This window comes from Macrosteles quadrilineatus, unplaced genomic scaffold, assembly GCF_028750875.1.
Source record: "Macrosteles quadrilineatus isolate MER2022 unplaced genomic scaffold, UCM_ALF_1.0 Scaffold_2__2_contigs__length_208266976, whole genome shotgun sequence".
Lineage (NCBI taxonomy): Eukaryota > Metazoa > Arthropoda > Insecta > Hemiptera > Cicadellidae > Macrosteles > Macrosteles quadrilineatus.
In genome coordinates, this window is record NW_026542595.1 from 103,716,821 (window position 1) to 103,741,956 (window position 25,136).

General features: G+C 34.3%; 1 protein-coding gene across 1 annotated transcript; it reads left to right on the plus strand.

Annotated features, from left to right (window-relative positions):
- LOC128984709 (uncharacterized) lies at positions 1-24,679 on the plus strand. Its single transcript, XM_054404050.1, has 7 exons — positions 1-100; positions 774-1,066; positions 19,701-20,063; positions 20,553-20,637; positions 20,959-22,362; positions 22,668-23,769; positions 23,920-24,679. The coding sequence occupies exons 1-7, from the start codon at positions 1-3 to the stop codon at positions 24,677-24,679; spliced, it is 4,107 nt and encodes a 1,368-aa protein (XP_054260025.1).
- The last annotated feature ends 457 nt before the right edge of the window (positions 24,680-25,136 follow it).

The window sequence follows — 25,136 nt, forward strand, 5'->3', positions numbered from 1 at the left end:
ATGTGTAACTCTGCAAGCAGTGCTACTAATCTGGGTCAGTTTGCCACCTTTGCTGTCACAGCGACCAACTACACACAGTGCCTTGCGGCTAGAACAACGGGTATTGGAAAGGTTCCATCAGGGGATGTAATAAGTCAATAAATGTTGGTCCGTCGGAACCTGATTTCCTTTTTTAATTATGCTACCAACGGTACAGGTCATTTTGCAGATAACATTTTAGAGAAGAAAGAAAATACAACAATTAAAATTTAAAGTTTAACAAACAATAATAACAATATATTACGCAAAACATCCCATACCTATATTAGTAACACCAATAAAATCTGAAAGAACAATTACATAAATAACAAGTTATAATGATCTGAATAATAAATATAAACAACAATAAGAAAGAATAAGTAACAACAACAATAAATGGCTCTAACAACCTTTAAAGTATTATAAAAAAGGAAGGACAATGGGAAATTTTGAAACAACTATACTACTACTGATATAGCTGGTTAAAGGAGGTTCTAACTGTCATCGGAGAGTCTGAGAAAATGTCGACAGAAACTGCCGTGTACAGTTATATTTTTGTTTCTCGATTGAATGGTTCCCCGATTGGTGTAGTCACGTCTGTACTGGACGAACACCCTCTTGTCAACGTGAGTAGTATCATAACAGGGCTTGGGGAAGTATTTTGTACAGTAACCCTTTGCAGAGTCCTAACAAAGGAAGTCAGTTCTGTGATCATTACCACATAGACCGTGGATAATGTGTAACTCTTCCATCAGTGCTACTATTCTGGGTCAGTTTGTCACCTTTGTTGTCACAATACCCAACTGACACTTCGAGCCCGCAGAAGAACATTGTGCCAGGAACCACAAAAACTCCACCTCAAAAGTCCACAAAAAAGTCAGTCTCTGGGTGGACGACGTTTACAGAAGTCGTCAATGCCAGGCACGGCTCTACAAAGAAGATAAGAATAGAAAACAATGGTGCTGAAGTAAGGGAATCTCCAATGTTATTCAACTTCCTCCTTCGCAAGAACGCCTTTATTCAGATCGTCACTTCCTGGAAAGAGCGCGTGCGTACAACGATTGTGCGCAAATCGTTGTACGCACGCGCTCTTTCCAGGAAGTGACGATCTGAATAAAGGCGTTCTTGCGAAGGAGGAAGTTGAATAACATTGGAGTTTCCCTTACTTCAGCACCATTGTTTTCTATTCTTATCTTCTTTGTAGAGCCGTGCCTGGCATTGACGACGTCTGTAAACGTCGTCCACCCAGAGACTGACTTTTTTGTGGACTTTTGAGGTGGAGTTTTTGTGGTTCCTGGCACAATGTTCTTTGAAACGGTCTATTAAGGTCCTGTTGGTATGGCCGATATACATTTTGTTACATGCACCGTTTAAAATAGTGTCCTTTTAAAATATTTGATGTCAAATTATACTAAAACCGTTAACTTTACAAAATAAATGTAAGAATTGTATGAATTATATTTGGTTTAACATTTTAGAGAACAAAAGTTTATTTTATATCAAAATGCAGTTTTTAAAATAAGTCTTGAAACAAATCTGTATTTTTAAAACTGAAATAGAAATATTCTGTTTGTGGCATTGATACTTAACAAAGTATCCGCATTTTCTACACCAAAAATATTGTTTAACCTCCCTAACAGGGTAGGGGATGACTTTTTTTTTTTCAAATAGTAATCCCTATTTAGTATATACAGATTTGTTTCAAGACTTAATTTACACACTGTATAAGCTATAATATTTATCTGGTCAAAACTCCATAACGAACCCATCTATTTTAATTATTTCTTTGTTTATGTTGTTTTTTTTTCACACGAGAAGTGTACTCTTGAGATAAACCTACATACTCTAAAATTAAACCGTGTATTTGAATTTGGTAGTTGTACTTGTTGGTTGTATAAACTGGTACCATATAAATATACAAAGTATTATCATTTTTTTCTGAAAATTGTAAATATAAATCTACCATAATGTATGCGTGTTTCAACCTAGGTTTTATAAACCATTTATTTCATATTTAGTTATTTAATTGTTAAGTTATTACGTTTTATAACTAATTATATATAGACCAATAGAATTGGCTACGACTGTCAGAACTAATGATTAGACCACTATTGAACAAATTGTGTACGGGTATAATGTTACTGTTGTAATGTCAACGTTCACAGTAATCTAAATAGCATAAAAATGACTAAGTAAAATTAGAATAACATATTTAATTTTATTAGACTTGAACATAATAGCTTATTCCCTGTGTGGTTAATTCGCTGAAAAGAAAGATGAAGCAGTGATAACATTAATTAAAGGCTTTTAGACAATATACCAGCATGTGTCTACTTCTATAAATTTTTTATGCTGTTTATTTCAATATATCACAGCTATTTGAAAACGTACAATAATATTATAATACTGTGAACCATCTTGTAATGGAAATATCGTTGAGAAGAGAAAGTACAAGATGAATCACCAGATTATGTTTCAATTTTACAAATGGCGCAGTTATCGCTTGTGTTTTAAATAATATTTATCGCCTCTTCATCCCGCCCTTCCTGATCATATTGTTACGAAATATTCAAGTCTTTCCCATGTACACCCTTTTTTACCATTTTTCACATTTTACATCTCGAAAAAAGCAAATTTGAATGACGTTTCTGAATATCGAATTTGATTCCTTCCTCTTGTGAATGTATTCAAACGTTAATAAATAAATGTATTTATTTATTTTTCAATACTCTCTCTCTAATATTATGTTATCTGGGTTGTTTATATTGCGCGTTCCAGCTTCGGCAGAATTTCTGTACTATTGTTGTAATGTTTTCAATATTACCTGGAGGACATGATCCGACCATAGATACCAAAATGTTGTGAAAAGTTATTTACTTATCATGATAAAACTATCCGCAACATTATTTTTGGTCAGACAAACTTAACATCGCAGAAAATAAATTTAAAAACAAAGAGTCTTTTAAATGTACTAAATGAAGAACACAAAGTGAACTAGTAAAAGTGTGCATTATCATTCGTAATAGTAGCGATAATGTAAGATACATTATACCATAAATAAAACATACTTCCTTGGAATTCCACTTCACAATTCTATAGGATGTATGTATAACTGGTTTTCAATCTAAACACAAACAAATTTACGAACAATTTAAATTTCTTGTGGTATTAATCGTGCAATTCCTTACATCCTGGTTTACATATTTTGACCGTAAAAGTTTGCCCGAAATAAGTTTTGGAACATATTTAAGAGAGTCCAGTTAAGGTTAAGTGTTGCAGAACTAATTTCAACAACATTGCGAGTTACAAGATCCTCTAGGGAGTCGTCATCGTACAAGACAAGTCTTGCAGGAGCTTGTTGTGCTACAACTTATTGTGTGTTGAAACTCTCGACATGGCAGGATCTAAAACAACAACCGTACAACAATGTGGGAAGATTGTGTTTTATAAATAATACAATATACTACTGTAGTAGCATTATAAACATATTCAGGGTGCCCAGCTTCGACTATGACAAACTTAACCAGATTATTTGGAAGTTCACAACAAGCCAAAAATATAATCCAACATGTGTCCTATCAAACTGTTTAGCATCTCTCCGTATGTATGTGCTTTTTACTAAAACATTCATAACTACTCAACGGTTTGAGTTATAGCGTAGAAATTCAGCAAATATGTTTATAGCTTTGCCCACTACCTTTGTGTAAAATATGAAACTTATAACCGGTTAAAGGTTTTGGTAATTTTTAGATTTCAATACTTAATATCCTAAAAACTGAACAAAAAATTACCGCCATTTTGAAACAGTTATATGAATTTTTTATTAATATTTTACACAATGTTAGTGGACAAAATGATAAACACATTAGCTGAATTACAACGTTGTAGCTCAATCCGTCAAGGAGTTATAAGTGTTTTTGTAAAAAGCGCATACAGACAGACAGACGCTGTTTGAGATCGGACACAAATGTTGTAGTGCATTTTTCCTTGTTTAGACCTGACAAAAAATCTGGTAAAGTTTGTCCTGTTTGAAGATGGAGAATCTGAATATTATAAAATGCGCATTTCGAAGCTTTTTACATAAAAAAATAACTAAATAGTAACTAAAATAGGTTCATAGAAAGTGTTTGAAATAAATTATTGACTTGCTTCTGTTATCGTCAGTATTAACCGAAAATGGACAAAAATATGTCTAAAACTCTTTAGGCATACAACACTCATTTCAACAATTCATTAGACCAATTAACCACTCATATTTTGATGACAGTGTCCGATGTAAATCGATCACTACTTACCATATTTTATGTTTATGCGTGTCTTTTACAATCACTAAACAGTATTGGTGTAAAAATATGCTTTAAGTTTTATTAGACTTTTTTCTGTACTTCAAATAAATTTAATAACATCTACAATGCTGATTATTTAGTTATTAATCGGGATTAAGAAGTATGTTTGAGGCAATTTGTTTTACTGTAGGAACGATACGTTAACGTTTAAATCAACTACAGGTTTAGTGATGTGGGAAATCAAGTATATCTTGAGCTTAAATTGTCTAACTGAATAAACAAACTGTCAAGATCGTCAGAAGCTATAAACTGTAAAACTTCTGAAAACAAACTTACAAATTGTAACAGATCACCTCAGGTCAAAAAGTTATCAAAATCAAATTTCTTATTGTTGAGTTGGTCAGAAATGTTACATTATAAAAATAACATGCATGGAATGCAGAAAATTCACCTGGATTGTAAAATGCAATAAAGGTTTTCGAGACACTAGACTTAGGTCTTCATTAGAAGGAGATTTACAGCTAAAACTGATAGACGCTCAAGAATCTAAGTAAACCTGAACACGTTTGTAAATTCTATTGCTAAATTGTTTGCAGAATGTGACAAATTTGACGAAGCTTCTTGGAGAAATCTAATCATCATATTGCGTATTTCCGCCCCATTTTGGACCCTTCAAACTCTCACATTGAGTTGTGTTGCATTTACAACGCTTCTATACTTTATTGTAAATCTGGGGAAAATTTCATCACATCGTATATTTACTTATGTATCTTATTTTTTCTCCTTTATATGTTTGAGCTAAAAAATGAGTTTCAAAAATTTTATCAACTTAACACATTATCTAAAAGAAATTAAAACCCAATTATAAAACTTTAGATGACTATAAGACAACAAGTTAAATTAAATGATCATATTTGCGACCAAAATAAATTATAACAAGCCAATTACTTCATAACGTAAAAAAGATATTCAAATTAGGTACATGAATGTATATGATTTTTCGTTATAATGTGAACAAAAATTATTTGCATTCACTTTCATAAAATATTAATTTTGCTACCTCACCAATGCTACGTCATAGATATGGATTTTGTGTTATAAGTAGTTGTTCTGATTCGAACATTTATCTTTTTCTCCATGGAAACAAAATTTTTCTGTTTGACAAAAGCAAAAGTTTACACTCATATTTAACATGCCTTCCCTCGACACTAGTTTGGGTCTCGCAATTGGAGCTGGAATCAGCCTACTCTTGGCAGCAGGTGTTGTGGAGCTCTGGCGATCAAGATATCCAAGGTATACTAAAGACCGCTTCCATATCCAAGAGAATAAACACTTTAAAATCTACTTGCTGCCTTATGACAGAGACATGGACTTGAGCATACTTGATGAAATGTGAAGTCTAAATCAAAATATGCAACCAGGGAATGTATGTAAATTATGTTTTTATTAATTATCACCACGTTTTAAAACCTAGTTTATTTTTCTTTATAGCTTTCTAAGTTCTGTGTGAACATTTTTATAATTGTATTTCATTCTTGCTCACTTTGATCCAAATAGAGTTTGTACAAAACGTAATATAATAGGTGAACTCACACAGTTAGTGGTAGGATAGTGTAATCTGTTTTAGTAGCTTTGAAGAACTCTATTATTCTTTTTAGTTTCTCCCTTCTGGGAAAGCACAAGAAAACTTTGCTTAATGTATAGTGCATTGCCATAGGTCAGAATTCTCTCGGGATATGAGTATTCTCAGTAGTCTTTATGGCTTAACATGAGTAAATATATTAATTTGGAAACTCTTCATTAGCAAGTTATGGCTAGCATAAGATGTTGCCACTACTCGTCAGCTAGTAGTAAAATAAATTTATACTGAAATACCGAGAAGGTTAATTCAAGTGGTTTCTAATGCTATTTTTTTCATGCTAACCTGGAAATGGAATCCTGAAACCAGATTGTAGTTAAAGGTTCACTATCACCCATTAGAACCATTTTTATGGCTCCAATCCAATTGGGCCACTTTCAGAGCCAATGACAAAAAAAACAGTTCGGTCGCGAGTGTGTGTGTTTAATGCTATAAGGGTGTCTCAGACCACCCGGCCGGCTTGTATAGCTCTAATATGAAAGCAAAAGAAAACCTAATTGCAACTGGAAACCCCTATTTTGACCCCAAGGAATTCAGCTAAATTATTTTCAACCCCAAAAAGCACCCCGAAGGGCAGATTTTGGGGGGTGGGGGTGGTTTTTGGGAAATTTTCAAATGTAAAGGGGGGTCGTGTTATACCTCTTTTTAAAGGTCCTTTAGTCCTGAGTATTTTAGTGGGAAAAGATTTAAATTATCTTCATCCCTATTTACAGGGTGTTCAAAAACGTAAAAAAAATATAACTTTGAACTACTTTTCACTGTAAAGAGGTGGAATTTCGTGGGGGGTTCAAATTTTGATAACACTTTAATTGCTAAATGAGCTTTAAAAAACCTCTGGTTTCAACCCTTTTGCTATCTTTTTACTTATGTTACGCATTTTCAAACTTTTTGAAGCTCCAAAAGCTGTTATCTCAAAAATTTTAAATGGCAACATGGGTTTTATTACAAACCACATTGTAGCCCTTAAAATTTGCTAACTACTAAGCTACTACTCAGTTACATAAACTACTTAGGCCTTTGGAAGTATTGTCTTCATTGAAAATAAGCTCCAATTGTGAAGGGAACTGCTAAAATGTCGTTCTTTCAAGAGATTATCACTAAAACCTGTTGTTTTAATGTGCCGCTGATATAATAATTTGCCTTAAAAACATTATACTATATACTAAAATTAGTTTCCATTGTAATGAATTCATGTATTTAAAGCGTTTAAAATGTTTGAATAATGTCCATTAACCCTTTGTAATTATGTATTCGTTCATTTTAACAAGATTAGGAAGAGGACATCTGATATGGTAAATTAGTTAACATAAAATATGTACACATACTGGGAAATATACTGATAGGATATACAGACTGTCCCAAAAGTCCCGGACCGGTTTGATATTTTCTAAACGACAACAGATAAATCAATAAGATTTTGCACATCAACACCACACCTAAAAATCTACTTTTTTAAGGAGCTATAAATTTTCTGTCATATCATGGGGACGTCCCGCAAGGAGTCAGAAGGAAATCTTAAATATAAGCATAGGTTGACATGTACATCAAATTAGAGGTCTTTACTAGCAGAATATAATGCCGCAAATTTGAACTCAAACGGATAACTAAGTAAAAAATGGCAGCCGTTCGAAGATTTCTTGAATCTGCCATTTTGTATCTGAACGACTGCCATTTTTTACTCACTCAGGCCTTCTTTTGAGCTTGAATTTACGGCATTGTAATCTACTAGTGAAGAACTTTAATTTGATGTGCATATCGACCTATGCTTAAGTTAACAATTTTCTTCCGAAAACTAGGGCTGTGCCCCCCGAGGAGTAAGCGTATAATAGCAATGCAAATTAAATGAATCTTTGAACCACTGTCATTCTTGTCTCGGTTGTCCGTTTGAGTTCAAATTCGCGGCATTATATTCTGCTAGTAAAGACCTTTAATTTGATGTACATTTCAACCTATGCTACTATTTAAGATTTCCTTCTGACTCCTTGTGGGACGTCTCCATGATGTGACAGAAAATTGATATTTCCTTAAAAAAGTAGATTTTTAGGTGTGGTGTTGATGTACCAAATCTTATTGATTTATCTGTTGTCGTTTAGAAAATATTAAACCGGTCCGGGACTTTTGGGACAGTCTGTATATTATTTGTATAACATTTAATATGTTATTTACAATATATAGGCATGCTACAACAATTGAGAAGTTTTGTTAAGTGTAAGCAGTGTGAGGCATGTTTTACTACTATAAACAAAGCCAAAACAAGTAACTATTTATACAAATTAATATTGCTTTTATTTTATGATTCATTTTATTTTAGGATAAGTTTAACTCTATCCTAATTGATATCACCATGTTTCCTAAACGTAACCATTTTTAATAAGTTAAGCGTAATAAATATACATATTTTTATGCTGATGTTTTTAATAAATTATTTTAAATATTTTTCTTATCCTTATTTCTTCATAAAGTCATCTAACAATATTACAAAATCAGGTAATAATGTCGAACGTGCATTTCCCGTTGTGTATGAAAAGGGAAATCCCTTCTCGATCTCGTTTTGAAATTTTATGAGAAATCAAAAATCTCGCCTCGAACTGAAAATCCAGTCTCGTCCATCCCTAGAATAAATCCTTGTTCAGGGGACTGATGTGCAAAGTACGCAGACTCTTTCTCGCACCACTTTACACAATATGAATAGTCCACCTTAATTAATATTATTCTACCACTCAAGCGAATCACTCTTGATGGGCTAAATTACCTCATTTAGGTACTGGGGGAACCTAGATCTCATCCTTATCTAGGATTACTTCTATAATCGCCTTCGACTGTTTTGTTCCGCTTGTCTTGTGTTTGTTTACGCACTGTTTTATGTAGCCAAACCATGCCAAACACTGAGATATCATCTTCTATTCACTGAGCCGATTCCTGAGGTTCTAAATTACGGGCGTTGGGGCTGGATTCATTGTAGCATGTCGATCGATTTTGGCGGCAACTAGTGAGATCGCTCCCCCCTTGACGCTTTTTCAATTGTTTATTGAGAGCTCGTATATCTTGGTCGTAAGACTTTTTGAAGACTTAAATGGTGAGGGTTTTTTCATAATTGCCATACCGTTCAATAGGTTTCTGGCTAATCATGAGGTGACTTCTTTTAGTGCACTAGCATGTCAATAAATTTTAGCGACTACTAGTTGTATTGTTTGTTGTAGACTCACGTTTTTTTTTCCAATATCCAGTAATCTAATATCATTTCTTTACGATGATGAGGTGACATCATTCAGCGCAGGTGAACGGTCGTTTTGTATTAGTTAGCTGCATACGTCCTGCAAACCATAGGATTGATTTTTGTGTCACCAAACTAGTGTGTCTATGTAGCGGTCGTCCATTTTCCTGTAGAGGGTAAAATCGTCCATTTACCGTCCAACCAAAAAATCTGGTGGGTGTAACCAAATGGTTGTGTCCATTTTGCGGTCATCCATTTTCCAGTCAAGCGTTAAACCGTCCTTTTACCAGCCAAAAAATCTGGTGGGATTTCTCAAAAATAGTTTTATTTTTTGCGGCTATATTTTTAAAATCCCTGAAAATGTGAGCCTTCCAGGGTATCCATCTATTTCTTTTTCCTGAGGATATGCACAAATAAGTGCCCAGTTGCATAAATTTCTTATATCAGTATTGGGACAGGGGCTATACCAACTTCAGTAATATCAATAAAAATGTTGTCAATTATTGTTCTAGAGCCTTGAAACTCTCGTGTAAAGGACTCAATTGTGTCTCAAAGACCGAATGAACACATTTCTCGAACACTTTAATGTCTACTGAATTGTCTAACAGTCGTGTAGACCTTGTCATGTAGATGCCCATTAAAATGTACTTGTTAAATCACCCGTGCTCCGCCACGGGAATATAGTCAGCAATAAAAGACATAATAACTAACAAATAGAAATACCGTTTATCTTGTATTTTATTTAGGGGCTGCTTAATTTTATTTACATTAAACTAGCTGTGTACCCGTTCTACGCACGGGGATCTTATAATATTCAGTTGAAACCTTCTTATATAAAGAACAGCAGTTGGTTTGCATATTTTAAGATATGCTGGCCAAACTATTATACATAGCTTCATTTTATGTTGTTTTTTGTTGTTCCGGATCGGTATGACAATCAATAAAAGGTTAAATTACCTCTGTGTCTGCCGGTCGATCCTATAACGGTAGGCTTACTTTTATTTTTACTATCTGATCTCGTTTGCATGGCTCAATCACGTCCTGGTTGAAGTTCGTTCGCTACGCTCACTCACCTGTATGTTGGAGCTCGTTCGCTGCGCTCACTTTCCTTCAGGTTAGCTCGTTCGCTACGCTCACTTGCCTTCAGGTTAGCTCGTTCGCTACGCTCACTCGCCTCCAGGTTGCAAATTAGCTGTTGTCATAAATGTAAAAGAAATAATAGTGCTAGTGCTGCACCCTGTTGGTAATCCTTGTAACTTTAATGCTATTGAACATCACAGAACAGAACCAACTTGTTTAATTGAAACAGCTGTTAAGATTCAATAATTTCATTTCTCATAAGGTTAACATGGGCTTCCAGAAATTCCACGTCAAAAATCGACAAAAACTTGATTTTCAAGGGTTTACTGTTAAATATCTAACTGTCTCATATTCGATGAAATACGTCTAAAACCATCTCATATATGTATAGTATTTGGAAAATAAGTTTCAGGCGGGACAGTGCTATAGTTATTGAGGAGTAGTTGTAATAAAGTGCGTATTTTAGCGTTACCAAGAGAATGACAGATAGACAGACAGACAGACAGACAGACAGACAGACAGAAATTGAGATAAGGTTTGATTCGGTTTCTCTGACCTATGAAATGTAAAAATAACCAAAAAGTTCATTATTCTAAGCAATGTACAGACAAAACTCTAATTTTATTTATATAGATAGAACTGATAGTTTGCCTGAATAAACTATTTTATGTTAATCAAACAGATATATTAGTTTAACCAAATGAATGTTTTATATTAATTCGAGTTTCATTTGAAAAAGTAAATAGTATACGAACTGGGCAATGCTGATAACCTAATAAGCAGCTACTCATGCTATGGAGATAATTTGTTCGAGTATATTCCAATATTCGTTGTTTTTTCATTACATTTGTTGTATGGAATAAAGATAGTCACTTACATTTAAATCACACATCAGCAGTCGGTCGCATTTACGAATCTTTGCCCCATTCTGTGAGTAACAGTTGTGTTAACGTCTTATATATAGATTATTGTTATAATCTAAGGCTTACCTTATGATCCAATTTATTAATTGGGGAGACCTAGGTTTCTACGCCGGAGCGTTATTGTCAGTTCTAGGCTAAGCTAAACTTTTTGTGTTTTATCTCTTACTTGGGATATTGTCGGTTGAATAGAATTTTTACATATATAAACACTGAATATACATAAATATTTACAAAGACATAGTAGAGAAGTTAGATGCATGACCATGATCTTGTCAATCCTAACCTCCTTTAATTAAAAATAAAGTAGGGCATACTTTGGTTCAATGTTAACGGTCCAATCCGATGGTAAAAGGAGTCCCGGATCTTAAAATTATATAGACTACCACTACCAGAAAGATGATGATTCAATTGAGACTTAGAACTCGCCATTTCAAATTCAGATTTGTATGATATTATATTATTCAAATAGTTTTTTTGTTTCTTTTGACCCCTAATACTTTTTTTATAGTCGCTGTAGCCCCGTTGATAAGATTTTCCATAAACTCAAAATGTTGATAAGGAGCTCATTTTACCTTCCCCTTGTGACAACATACGGAGAATATATTTGTGTCCCTGTTAGTCTGTTCTGACTCGAAGTTCATAGATTTTCAGTAGTGACAAATCCAATTAACCGACCCCAATTCAAAAGAGTTGGTGTTTTTTTTGTAGGGACTTCCAGAGCATTTAACACCATCACCGCTCTTTACCTTTTTAGTTCGATGGTTCTCTACGTGTTTTTTTTTTTTCGTTCTGTATGTCTCTTTAAGCCCCGGTTAATGATTACCTTTTCTTCTCCTTTTTGAACTTTTCACACCCTGGGGTTAATGATTAAGTTTTATAACGCTATAATGACCCGAAAACATTGCTATTAAACATCAAGTCACATACTTCTTCGCCAGAACCGAAATCGTAAGTCACAGTTTCTCAAGCAACTTCCCTGTGTACTCGAAAAAAATACGTACGGTATTTAGGTTATAGTTAACTGATAAATTGTAGTTCCACGTATCCCAGCGTACTCGCCATCTCGAGAAGGTAAAATTTGATATTGCTGAACGTCAAACTGATTTTGAGTAAGATTAATAACTTACCATAAAATGTTTGTATGCTTTCCACTTATTAGCATTTATCTGTACAACTTGCAAGAGAATTTCCCTATGATTGTTCTGGTGGTTATAGAGAATAAATTATATCGATCAAAACTATAAGGTTCCGTCCCCTATGGGTATTATTTCATATTCCATACTCAAACATAAACTCAATTACCACTTTCCTTCAGATTACTTCAAAACTAAAACATTTCAAAAATACAAAATTTACACCAAAACATACAAATACATTTAGAAATAATACACTTTGGTATAAAAAGTTGACAAATACACTTTTCCTTGATCAAAATCGTGTGTTTATAAACAGAAACTCCTAGATTAATTATTACATACTGAAAGTGAGGTTATAAAAAATAAAAAATGTCTGGCAAACATTAAACAGCTAACGAATAATTTATAAACCTTGATTATTATTTATAATTTATATTCTTCAATAAGAATTGTATTGACTCGACCTTTGAAGGGTTGAAGGTCATAGCGCTTAGAAAAGGGGTAAATCCTAAGGAAGTTCGGCAAATCTACACACTATCCCCTATAATTTGAGACATAAATCTTGTAGATCGGTCCAGTAATGACTGAGAAAACACTTACAACTGTGTATTAAATATATAGAAGAATTCTTCTTGATCATCACACCTTTAACTATCAATACAATCCAATAGTCAATGATCACACTTTCTAAATTTGCTTACTCTTTTATTTTTTAGGTCTGAACTTTTTCCCGCTTCCTTCTTCAGTACGGTAATCAGACTTTTGGTGTTTAGGCGTGGTTTTCTTACTATGGAGTTCAAGTGAAAGCTCCCGTGGAACTTCAGGCCGGAGACAACCTGCTTTGCGTTTCTTAATCCTTAACTCTGGTCAAGTTTTAAAGTGGACGAGATAGCATTACTTTCTAGGAGATTTTGTGTTTGACGAAATGGTGTTGGAAATCTTCTGTCAAGGCCAAAGACTTCGGAATTTTAAAAATAAAAACCTGTGAGACGGAAACCAATAACGGTTGGTGGATTTTTACAACAAAAGCCGACAAAGGTAAGTAACTAACCAATTTATATTCTGAGTTTTTTTTATCTATAACTTAATATATTTCAGTTAAGCTATCTTCATACAATTATCTAAAGATATACACAAAATATTTCCAGGGAGATTGTTTACGCCCTTTGCAGTATGTGTTTATTGTAGAATATTTGTTAAGACCATTTTGTGTAAATTTATCTTCAAATAAACCTACAAATTACAAATATGTCGGAGTTCTCTAAACGCATCTATTTTATTTTTTTTATTCAAATTATTCCTTTTTATGACATATACCACCAAATTTCATGTAGTGTATAGTTTATAGCTATTAAATGACAGATAACTTTGTATTTAAAAGTTTCGATTATTATATTTTCGCATCAATGACATTTCACTGAAGGGAAAGATTTTAATTAAATTATTAGGATGTAAGGGGAGCCTAATGCATATTTATGGTGTTATCTGACCCGCAGATGTTAATTCTGGTCTTAAGTTTTTGAAGCTAGGACATTTAAAAAGGCATCCATTACTTATAAGCGATGATAAAAAGCTGAGAACTTAATAAATTCTAGCAAAACGTTTTTATTAACATTAACTACAATAATATTAAGACCTAAAATTGAAATTCTATGTAAATTGTTAGCTTAACAAATTATAGGTATAGTTAATGTTGACGGAAAAAAATTATAATAATTTGTTAATTATTTTAGTCGAAATTATACATTGTATTGCAAAAGTCGAGTACATAACAAAATGTAAAAAACTTAAAGTTTTTATTTACATTTTGTCAAGATAAAAGTATTTAAATAAAATTGAAATTATGATGAGTAGAAAATAACTTTAGAAGTAAATATTTTATGCACAAGATTTTACAAATTGACTTGATTAGTTTTTAAACTCGATTTATTGTTTTCGAAATCAGTTTACCAAAGAAAGCTCTGGTATTAGAATATTTGGATATTACAGCCGTTGAGAGTAAACTAGACGTCAAAACAATAAGTTGGATACTTACTCCTGTATCCACCAAACATTTGAAGTTGTCCTTTAATTGATGTGCATGTGGTTTTGACAGGGGTTCAAAGTTTTTGAGAATATATATATATAAGTGCACTGTTCAAATGTATTCTAATTCTAAACCATTTAAAATACATATAATGAAAAATATTGCTTTAATTAGCTGTTTTGAACTTTTACGTATTATTGTTACGGTAATTGTAATTTTACTGTTTGCCCACACAAGGATAAAATACAGTAATAAACCAAACTATTAATGCAATCTTTCATAATTCAAAATTAATTATTCCCCCCTTCTATATTTAGCGAAGCAACGATCATTGGCAATGGTAGTCTAATATCAGGATAATGGAAATTCGCTTAGTCTGCAGGTTGCGGCGGCGGGGGTATTATAATTATCATGCAAGAGCTGGACAAATTTTCATCTGGAAAATGAGGATGGAAAACAAAAAAAAAACCTCAGGCATTCAAGTAACACTTCTTCTAAAATAACGCTAAATTAGAGCCAAAGACTTTATAATAAGCCTACTAGTTATCATGTTCGGCTTTTCGATCTGCAACGTTAACCATGTAAAGTATGTGTTTTAATGTAAGTAAGGATGTGCAAATGTCAAAAATTATGCCACTAAAAATTCAGCCGAAGGTTCATCGTAATAGAACGCTCAACATGTTGAACCCTGGAATATATCCTAGCATTAAGCAAACACTAAACATTAAACACTATCATAAAAAAACTACCAAGAAATACTTAATATTCCTCTTGAAACAAACCTACCTCAAAAAGTGTCACAACCTAGTATATACGGTGTTATAGACGGTAAACACATTCTAGAGATGAATTGACTAAGCAGGGACCCGAGGAATAAATATGCACATGATTAAAACTTTATTAAAGCGAAAAACTTGATGCATTTTAATTTGATGGCTGTGAGTCACGTGTGTGTATAAATATGCATAAATGTTGACTCACATTATAATTGCAATTACAAACTTTCTTCTCCTGACAGGTTTGAACTTTGGTGGAATGTTGAAAAATTTATGAATTGTATTAATCTTGTCTTTCACCGCTATTAGGAACAATATTGACACATTAATAAACTATTAAAAATAACTAATCGTAATTTCGGATACCATTTCAAATCATTACAATAGACAACTTATTTTTTTTAAATTTTTTAATAACTAAATTTAACAACTTAAATAACTAATATTTACCAACAACTTAGAGAACATGTAGAGGTATACTACTCCGTAAATTTTTAATTGTCTATTAGTTTATGTCTATTTAAATAATATCCATAAAGTATTTTGTTTCTTACTTGACGGACTTGGGGGAAAATATACATAGTTTATCCTTTGACAAAGGATTACATTTAAATGACTGCCAAGTCACTGCTCAAATCTTGAGCACTATTTTAATATGTTCAACTTAAGGGTTCAGAAATTTAAAAATCCATCTAGATATAGTCAAACCAAACTAAAAAATAAACAACTTATAAAAACTACATACAATACTTACGATTTCTTAACACATTTTGTGATAAGGCATACATTTGTTTTGTAGACTAGTCGAGTAAGTGAACAAATGTCGCCACATACAACCAAACGTGGGGTCTACTAAGTCGTTGTGTGTCTGTAATTGAAAAAAAATTTCTATCGTTCACAAATAATAGCAATACTTACGATTTCGTATTCGAAACTTTATTGCCCGTTACATCATTCCAGCCTTTTCCCCATAATGCTCATACTGGCAGACGTCCACATGAACACATCCCACGAAAAATATTTTCAAACCCTCATGTCAATAATGCAGTTCGTACTGTCGGTAATGTAGTTTATAAAGTTAGTTCTCGCTCTGATTGTTTGTCCTTGATTTGACACCTCGCAGAACCACAACATACTTGGTTATCTCAAATCGTTTGGACATCTTTTTGCGCACCATACCTGCGCAGCTGAAAAATTGCTACTCAAGACGGCGAAATACATCGATGTTGACAAACAGACTCTTGCATCAGGCAAGTTGATTGACTAAGTTATGATCAATAAATAAATGAAAGTTAGGAAGTTTCTTTGTAGTCCACGTTATGTATACAGTAGAGCAAAATATTGATCAACGTATTTTTGATGGATGTAAGATGCAAAGTCAGATAAAGTAATGGTTATTGTAAGTCACTCATTTCAAAATCTCATCTACACGTTCTACACTTTTCTTCTCTTACGGAGTCCCTACCTTACTACAGTAAGCTTAAAGCATCTTCCTTTTATTTATACATTGGCCATTACATTGTTAGTAAGAAGGTAGGGAAAGAATCTAAGATATAACGTTATAATATACAGTAGAATAATCATTATCAAAAATATTTTTATTTGCAAACATAGCATTTGGGAAGGAGAACCAGAAATACAATCACAGTTCAACAGCTATTATACCAGCAGATTAATTTAATATCACATAAAAAATAATTTTTTTTTATTTTAGTTCATTTTCACTATCTACTGGCAAGCAACGTACCACGTGATTCCTAGGTAGGTTGCTGGCTCTAGTCCTGCTGTTTGGTATGTGTTATGATGAATTTTGCTAGAAAGTTTCTGAGAAACAATCTTGTCTTATGATTTGGTCTCATAAAATACTTTAGTAAGAATAGCGTAGTCTAATTTTTAAATGACCTGATTTATTCTATTGAGACGTCTACTTTGATCGAAAGTCATTGTGATTTCAGGGAAGTGCCTGAAAATAAAATTTATTTTTAATGTGGGAAAAGAATCAACATATCTATCGTCTCCTCTTCCATTTAAATGGTTTTATGGTCTCTCATTTCTAAGTGACCTGATTTATTCCTGTGAGAAGTAACCTTTGATCGAATTTCAAGAAAATACCTGAGCATAAAATGTGTTTTTAAAGTGGGAAGAGAATCAACATATCCATCGTCTCCTCTTTACTCATGTTGGAATTCCACTTTTCAAAGTCTATGTTTCTGAATTTTCACTTTATGGTCTATAATTTCCAAGAGACTTGATTTATTCTTGTGAAGAGTGTACTTTGGTCGAAAGTCGTTATGATTTCAGGAAAGTACCTAAGAATAAAATGTGTTATTAATGTGAGGAGAGAATCAACATATCCATCGTCTCCTCTTATCTCATGTTCGAGTTCCACTTTTCAAAGTCTATGTTTCTGAATTTTCCCTTTATGGTCTATCATTTCCAAGAGACTTGATTTATTCTTGTGAAGAGTGTACTTTGGTCGAAAGTCATTATGATTTCAGGAAAGTACCTAAGAATAAAATGTGTTATTAATGTGAGGAGAGAATCAACATATCCATCGTCTCCTCTTATCTCATGTTCGAGTTCCACTTTTCAAAGTCTATGTTTCTGAATTTTCCCTTTATGGTCTATCATTTCCAAGAGACCTGATTTATTCATGTGAAAAGTGTACTTTGGTCGAAAGTCATTGTGATTTCAGGAAAGTACCTAAGAATAAAATGTGTTATTAATGTGAGGAGAGAATCAACATATCCATCGTCTCCTCTTATCTCATGTTCGAGTTCCACTTTTCAAAGTCTATGTTTCTGAATTTTCCCTTTATGGTCTATCATTTCCAAGAGACCTGATTTATTCATGTGAAAAGTGTACTTTGGTCGAAAGTCATTGTGATTTCAGGAAAGTACCTAAGAATAAAATGTGTTATTAATGTGAGGAGAGAATCAACATATCCATCGTCTCCTCTTATCTCATGTTCGAGTTCCACTTTTCGAAGTCTATGTTTCTGAATTTTCCCTTTATGGTCTATCATTTACAAGAGACCTGATTAATTCTTGTGAAAAGTGTATGTTAAATATTTAGTAATTCAACTAAGGACATTTAATAAAATATTTATTTAATAACATATGAACTATATACAGTCAAATATAAACAATTAATCAAGTAGTATTAACATTCAAGTCAAGTTTTTAGTTCAGTTATTGAAAGGATACAACAGCTGATATGATGACATCACTGTCCAAAGTTCACTACAGCACTTCGTACTAGTCAGTTCAGTTTAGACTCACCTCTCTCACAGTACACAGTGCTTACCTTTTGGTTTAGTTCATATTAAATATTTTAATCTCTCTTTCTCTCTTACCGCTCCAAGTGGATTATTTCATCATTTCTCATTTAAATATGGATTCCAAATTTATAGTACCAAGTGTCAAGCTAGGATCCAAGAAGATATTTTTATTTAAAGTAGATGTGTTGTAAATTTTCGTGTACAGTCCAGAATATTCATGAGTAGTGAATTGCTTTCTTTTTATTAATGAAGAAGAGTTTTAATTTAAATCAGTGAAGAATTACATACTACACAACAATAGTCATTTCTCAACATCATCTTTCATCTGTGGTCCTTCGATTCTCGTCACTCTGGCCAGAGCCATCGCTTCTCTGCTCATCTTGTTCCTGTTCTACCAAAACCCTAATGGATCTTCAGTTTTAGGATCTAAAGGTATTTCTCACAATTTTACCTCTTAATACCATATATAACATGGTCCTTCGAGCCGGAAGTTTCCCAGCCTATGGAAAATAATCTACTGTGACTATTAAGTTTTGTATTTATTTGAACTGAATAAATTAATTGAATAAATCTGTCATCAACATTAAGTATCATTAACAAGAGGATTAAATATTTTTGATCACATTATTATCAATTTATTAAATTGTTGCAGTAATTTGTGAAATAACACATAAAGTTTTGTTGTCCCAGACAGAAAATTTTGTTCTCAGACTGTACTGTCTACAACTCCTGTATTTTCATGCATAGTTTGTCTATTCTCTATTGTGCATTATCGGGCTGCATCCTGTCTGCCCCCCTCTCTCCCCCCTGTAATGTGAAACAAGTTTCTCTCTTGTTGCTGAATATTCAGAAAATCATGGAAGTCATACCAACTTCACAGCTGATCAACACTAGCGCTGCTGATGGATAGAAATGAAAACTTAAATGTCATTATGCAAGACTTTGTTTATGTTTTCATAACCTCAATTGTTTGCTTACACTTTTAAATTAAAGTGACAGAAGAATGTTTATTAATACGGATTGAACATTTAATTACAGTTTGTGTTTGAAATAACATGTTTTATTGAATTTCAAATTTATTATCTGGAAATAATTGCAGGTAGATATTTTCTGGGACTTAAACTTTTTATAGGCCTAAACTATGGCTGAATATTTCTCTCTGATTTCAAGTTGACTAATATTAATATTTAATACAATGAATCCTGGCTGTCTTTAAATAAGTTTTGCTCATTATAAACTTATTTTAATCTGCATTTATTTTTATTTTGGAATTTTATTGAATTTAAGACTTATTCAAAATGAGGTTCTCAACTTTTGTGTAGCAATCTGAGCTTGTGCTAGCCAGGCTTAAGTCAATTGAAGCAAAAGTGCTTGCTATCGAAAAGGAACCTATCACTCCTCAACTTATAACAAAGCTCACTCTTTTGGATTCCACCGCTACAGCCAAAAATAATGATTTTGACAAATTAGTGAATAAGTTGTTCGGCACTGTGCCTTTACCTGAGGAATTAGATGAAAGTGAAAATATCACTACAATTTCAACATTACAAGATGAAATAAGTGATCTCTATGTGTCTATTCACTCTTTGTGTGTGAACTTGATACCTTCCCCAAGCTCTAACCAGTCGAGCCAGCCAAACCTGGATGATTCCAATGCAGCTATCAGCCAAGTAGCTACAACTAAGGTTAGTGTACAGCTTCCTAAACTTCAACTTGGTACCTTCTCAGGTCAACATGAAAAGTGGATGGCGTTCAAAAATTTGTTTGAAAATACTATTCATAAAAATGATAGTATTTCTGGTGTTGAAAAAATGAGTTATTTGTTAAGCTGTCTTGAGGGAGAGGCACTTTCAGTTGTTAAAAACATCCCTATGACTAATGCTAATTATTTTATTGCATGGGAATCTCTACTTAAAAGGTATCAGAATACAAGATTACTAATCTCTCTTCATGTCAACAATGTGTTAGACTTACCAGTTCTTCACAATCCCTCAGTGAAGCAACTTAGAAGGTTTTTGTCTGTTTTAAATGAAAACATTGAAGCACTTAAAGCTCTAGATGAAGAAATTTCTCAGGAAAATTTAATTTTTACCTCTCACTTGTTAAGAAAATTTGATTCTGATTTTCGCCATCATTTTGAACAGAGTCGAAGTGATAACTCTGTAACTCCTTAGTTAGATGAGTTAACCAAGTACATTGAGTCTCACTGTGTAAATCTTGAAGCAGCTAATCTTACTAATGTGGGATCATCTCTTAAGGGTACCTTAGGCCACCACACTCAAGTAAAACCCCCTCAGCGCTCAAATAAATCGGCGCTTATTGCAACTCCTCGCACTGTTTGTACATTTTGCGCAGGTGCAGATCACAAAATCTATCAATGCAAAGGTTTTCTTAAATTGACTTCACAAGAAATGTATAATTTTGTTAAAGGCAAAAATTTGTGCACCAACTGTCTTGGCGATAAGCATAAGGTAAAGGAATGCAATTCATGGCGTACATGTTCTACGTGTAAAAGAAAACATCACTCTCTTTTGCATTTTATGGATTCTGAAAATAATCCCTCTCCTAATGTGTCTAAAGGTAACACAGACAAACGAGCTCCAAGTTCTGACTCAAATAAAAATGAATCTGGTTTTGTTGGTTTGACAAATACAGAGAACACAGTTCTTCTTGCCACTGCTTTAATTGTGGTAAAATCAAGCGAAGGTAAGACCCTAGTTTGTAGGGGAGTTTTAGATTCTGCTGCTCAGTCTACCTTCATTACTCAAAGATGTGCTCAGTCTTTAGGGATTAAGCGCTCTCATGCTAATAAAACGCTTATTAATGGCATCTCGTCTGCTCAGGTGAAAACAAAAGGGTTAACTCATGTCACTCTCCAGTCCCTTAGTGGATATGTATTGGCAAGCTCTCACCCTGTCTTCATTTTGGATAATATCACTCCAGATTTACCTCGAGCTAAGATCACTCCTGAAGTTCGCTCACAGATGCAACATTTAATGTTAGCCGATCCTACTTTTGATAAACCCGCTCCTATTGATGTTCTAATTGGAGCTGACCTTTTTGCCTCCTCTGTGAAAGGCCAGTTTTTGTCACTTGGTGAGAATATGCCTGTAGCAATTGACACCATTTTTGGATATGCGCTCTTAGGATCGACCCCTGTCGCCTCAACTTGCAAAAATTCATTTCATGGATTAGTCACACTCTTAACCACCAATAGTTTGGATCTTCACACCTCTATCCAACAGTTTTGGGCTGTAGAGGAACCCCCTCTTACAAGCAAGCAATCCTTTGCCGAAGAAAAATGTGAAAAACATTTTGTATCTACGCACTCTCGCACTCCTGAAGGAAGGTATATTGTCTCTTTGCCTTTCTCAGACGATCCGTCAACATTAGGCAACTCGAGCAAAGTGGCAAAATCCCTATTCTGGTCTCTGGAGAATAAATTTCGTTCTAATCCTGATTTCAAGGAAACTTATGTTGATTTTATGAGAGATTACTTGTCTTCGGGACATATAACACTCTGTCAGTCACCACGTCTTAAAAATAATCCTCATTACTACCTTCCACATCATGGAATTTTTAAAGATGGAAAATTAAGGGTAGTATTCAACGCATCAGCACCTACATCAACATCTCTGTCTCTCAACAGTATTCTTCATCAAGGACCAAAACTCCACAACAACATATGTGACATCATTCTCAACTTTCGCCGACATGCGGTTGTTTTTTCATGCGACATCAAGCAGATGTTTCGACAGGTCCTTGTAAAGGAATCTGATCAGATATTTCAACTTATTTTCTGGAGAGAGAATGATAAAATGCCTCTTCAAATCTATCAGCTAGCGACTGTCACTTATGGGCTCACATCATCGCCCTACTTGGCAAATCGTGTCATTCAACAACTCATTATTGATGAAGGAAAAAATCATCCTCTAGCCGCAACTGCTCTAAAGGATCAGATTTATGTCGATGACGCCCTATTGGGTAGTAATTGCGTAGAAAACGCTCTTTTGTTGAAAAATGATGTGGTTCAGTTACTCAAAAAAGGAGGTTTCGAGTTAAGAAAATGGTCTTCGAATAATCCATTACTCTTACAGTCGATCCCTGAAGATCACAAAGAAAAACCTATTGGTTTTCGAGCTCCCGAACAACCAGTTCATAGTGTTTTAGGACTTAAATGGATTCCTAATGAAGATGTTTTTTTCTTATTCTGTAGGAACTCAAAATATTAAGGAAACTCCTACAAAAAGAATTGTTTTAAGTGTGATATCAGATCTATGACCCGTCAGGATGGTTAACTCCTGTAACCTTCTGGTCCAAATCCTTCATGCAATACTTATGGACACTTGGTCTCGATTGGGATGAACCCCTAGACGACAGCGTTATATCAGTTTGGAACAAGTTCGCCAATGAACTTCCATATATTGAAATGCTCAAGATACCTCGCTACGTGGGACTTTCTTCTGCTAAAGATATTCAGCTACATGCTTTTTCTGATGCAAGTGAAGCAGGATATTGTAGTTGTGTTTACCTGAGAGTTGTAAATTCACAAGGAATTATATCGACTTATCTTCTGATAGCGAAGTCAAGAGTCGCACCTCTGAAGCGTATTTCCATACCTCGCTTGGAGCTCTGCGGAGCACACCTGATGTCTAAGCTCCTAAATTACTGTATACAGCTTCTCTCACCTCACTGCAAGATTAGTTCATACACAGCTTGGTGCGATTCCACAATCGTGCTTTCATGGATTGGCATGCCCTCTTATCGACTCAAGGTTTATGTGTCAAATCGAGTTGCAGAAATACAGGAAAATATCCCACCTTCATTTTGGCAACATATTTCATCACTAGAAAATCCAGCGGATGTTGGGTCAAGGGGTACCGCCCCACAAGATTTGATTAACCACACACTTTGGTGGAATGGACCTGTCTGGTTGTGTAACTCTGAAGAAAATTGGCCAAAGTCTGTCTGTAAATCTTTACCTGAAGAGTCTATCCCTGAAACTAAGATTCTCACAGTTAACACTCTCTCTGCTGTTCCGGATGAACCATTTTCTCTCCTCACTCGCTTCTCATCTTGGACAACACTACTTCATGTTTCCGCATACCTGCTGCGCTTCATTCATAACACCAGAAATAAAGTTAAACAAATTGGGAATTTAACTTCTCAGGAGATAAAAGAGGCTCATAACCTGATTTGTAAATTGGTTCAACGAGAATATTTTTCTGAAGAAATCTCATGTTTGAAATCCAATAAACCTTGCTCTGTACGCATTAGACGCCTAGCTCCTTATCTGGATAAAGATGGCCTCATTCGAGTAGGGGGAAGAATAAACAAGGCTGATATCTCTGAAGATCACAAACACCCCGTCTTGCTACCTAAAGGTCATAGGTTAGTTGATATTTTGATTGACCACCATCATGTCTTATATTTGCACTCTGGTCCAACTCTAACTCAGGCTATGCTGGCAAACAAGTACTGGATTCTCAGTGCTAGAAGCTTAATAAGATCTAGGATCTTTAAATGCATAAAATGTTTCAGATGTAAACCTCCTCATTCTTCTCCACTCATGGGGGAATTACCTATGAATCGAGTTACACCTTCAAGGCCATTTTCCATATCTGGTGTAGATTATGCAGGACACTTCTTTGTGAAGCAACATCTACTAAGACGAGTTCAACCTATCAAGGTTTATATTTGTATATTTATTTGCTTCTCTACTAAGGCGGTACACATAGAAGTAGTAACCGACCTAACAGCGGATGCCTATTTAGCCGCTCTTACCAGATTTGTCTCCAGACGAGGAATCGTTTCAGATATTCACTGTGACAATGCTACAAATTTCACAGGTGCATCCGAAAAACTCAGACGCAACTTTGAAAATTTAATCAAGGATTCCACAGTACAATGCTACGCTGAGAATTTCAATATTAAATTTCACTTCTTACCTCCACATGCACCTCATCAGGGAGGCCTTTGGGAGAGGGCCGTCAAAAGTGTGAAATTTCACCTAATAAGAGTCATTGGACAACAGACCCTGTCACTGGAAGAGTTTTCGACTTTAATCACCCGTATTGAAGGAATGATGAACTCTAGGCCTATAACTCCTCTTTCTTCTGATCCCTCGGACCTAGAAGCTTTGACGCCAGGTCATTTTTTAGTAGGTGGTCCTCTTATGACACCTCTTGAACCTGACTTGCGTAGCATTCCTATCAACCGATTAAAACGCTGGCAGGTAGTCCAACAGTTCAGTCAACATATCTGGGCTCGCTGGCAGAAAGAGTATCTGTACACTCTTTAAGAGAGAAATAAATGGGTCAACCCCAAGAAGAATATTGAAGTCAATGACTTGGTTGTCATTCATGAAGACAACTTGCCTCCACTCTCCTGGAAGCTTGGACGAGTTCTCTCCGTTTCACCTGGTACTGATGGAATAGTACGGGTCGTGCACCTGAAGACCGCAAGTGGACACCTCTCTCGTCCTGTGACAAAGGTGTCTGTCCTTCCTATGGAATAGTGAAGAGGAGTTACCACCCCCCTTTTTTATTGATTTTCTAATTTTTTGTGTTGTTTTCAGAACCCAGGGGTTCAGGGGGGGCCGGTATGTTAAATATTCAGTAATTCAACTAAGGACATTTAATAAAATATTTATTTAATAACATATGAACTATATACAGTCAAATATAAACAATTAATCAAGTAGTATTAACATTCAAGTCAAGTTTTTAGTTCAGTTATTGAAAGGATACAACAGCTGA

Bases quoted from the DNA above. Each gene is read 5' to 3' on its own strand.
- LOC128984709 (XM_054404050.1), top strand. From the start codon at position 1: ATGTGTAACTCTGCAAGCAGTGCTACTAATCTGGGTCAGTTTGCCACC. The intron at 20,064-20,552 runs GTTAGTGTACAG...GTAACTCCTTAG, and splicing joins GCCAAGTAGCTACAACTAAG to TTAGATGAGTTAACCAAGTA. The intron at 22,363-22,667 runs GTAGTAATTGCG...ATGACCCGTCAG, and splicing joins TGTCGATGACGCCCTATTGG to GATGGTTAACTCCTGTAACC.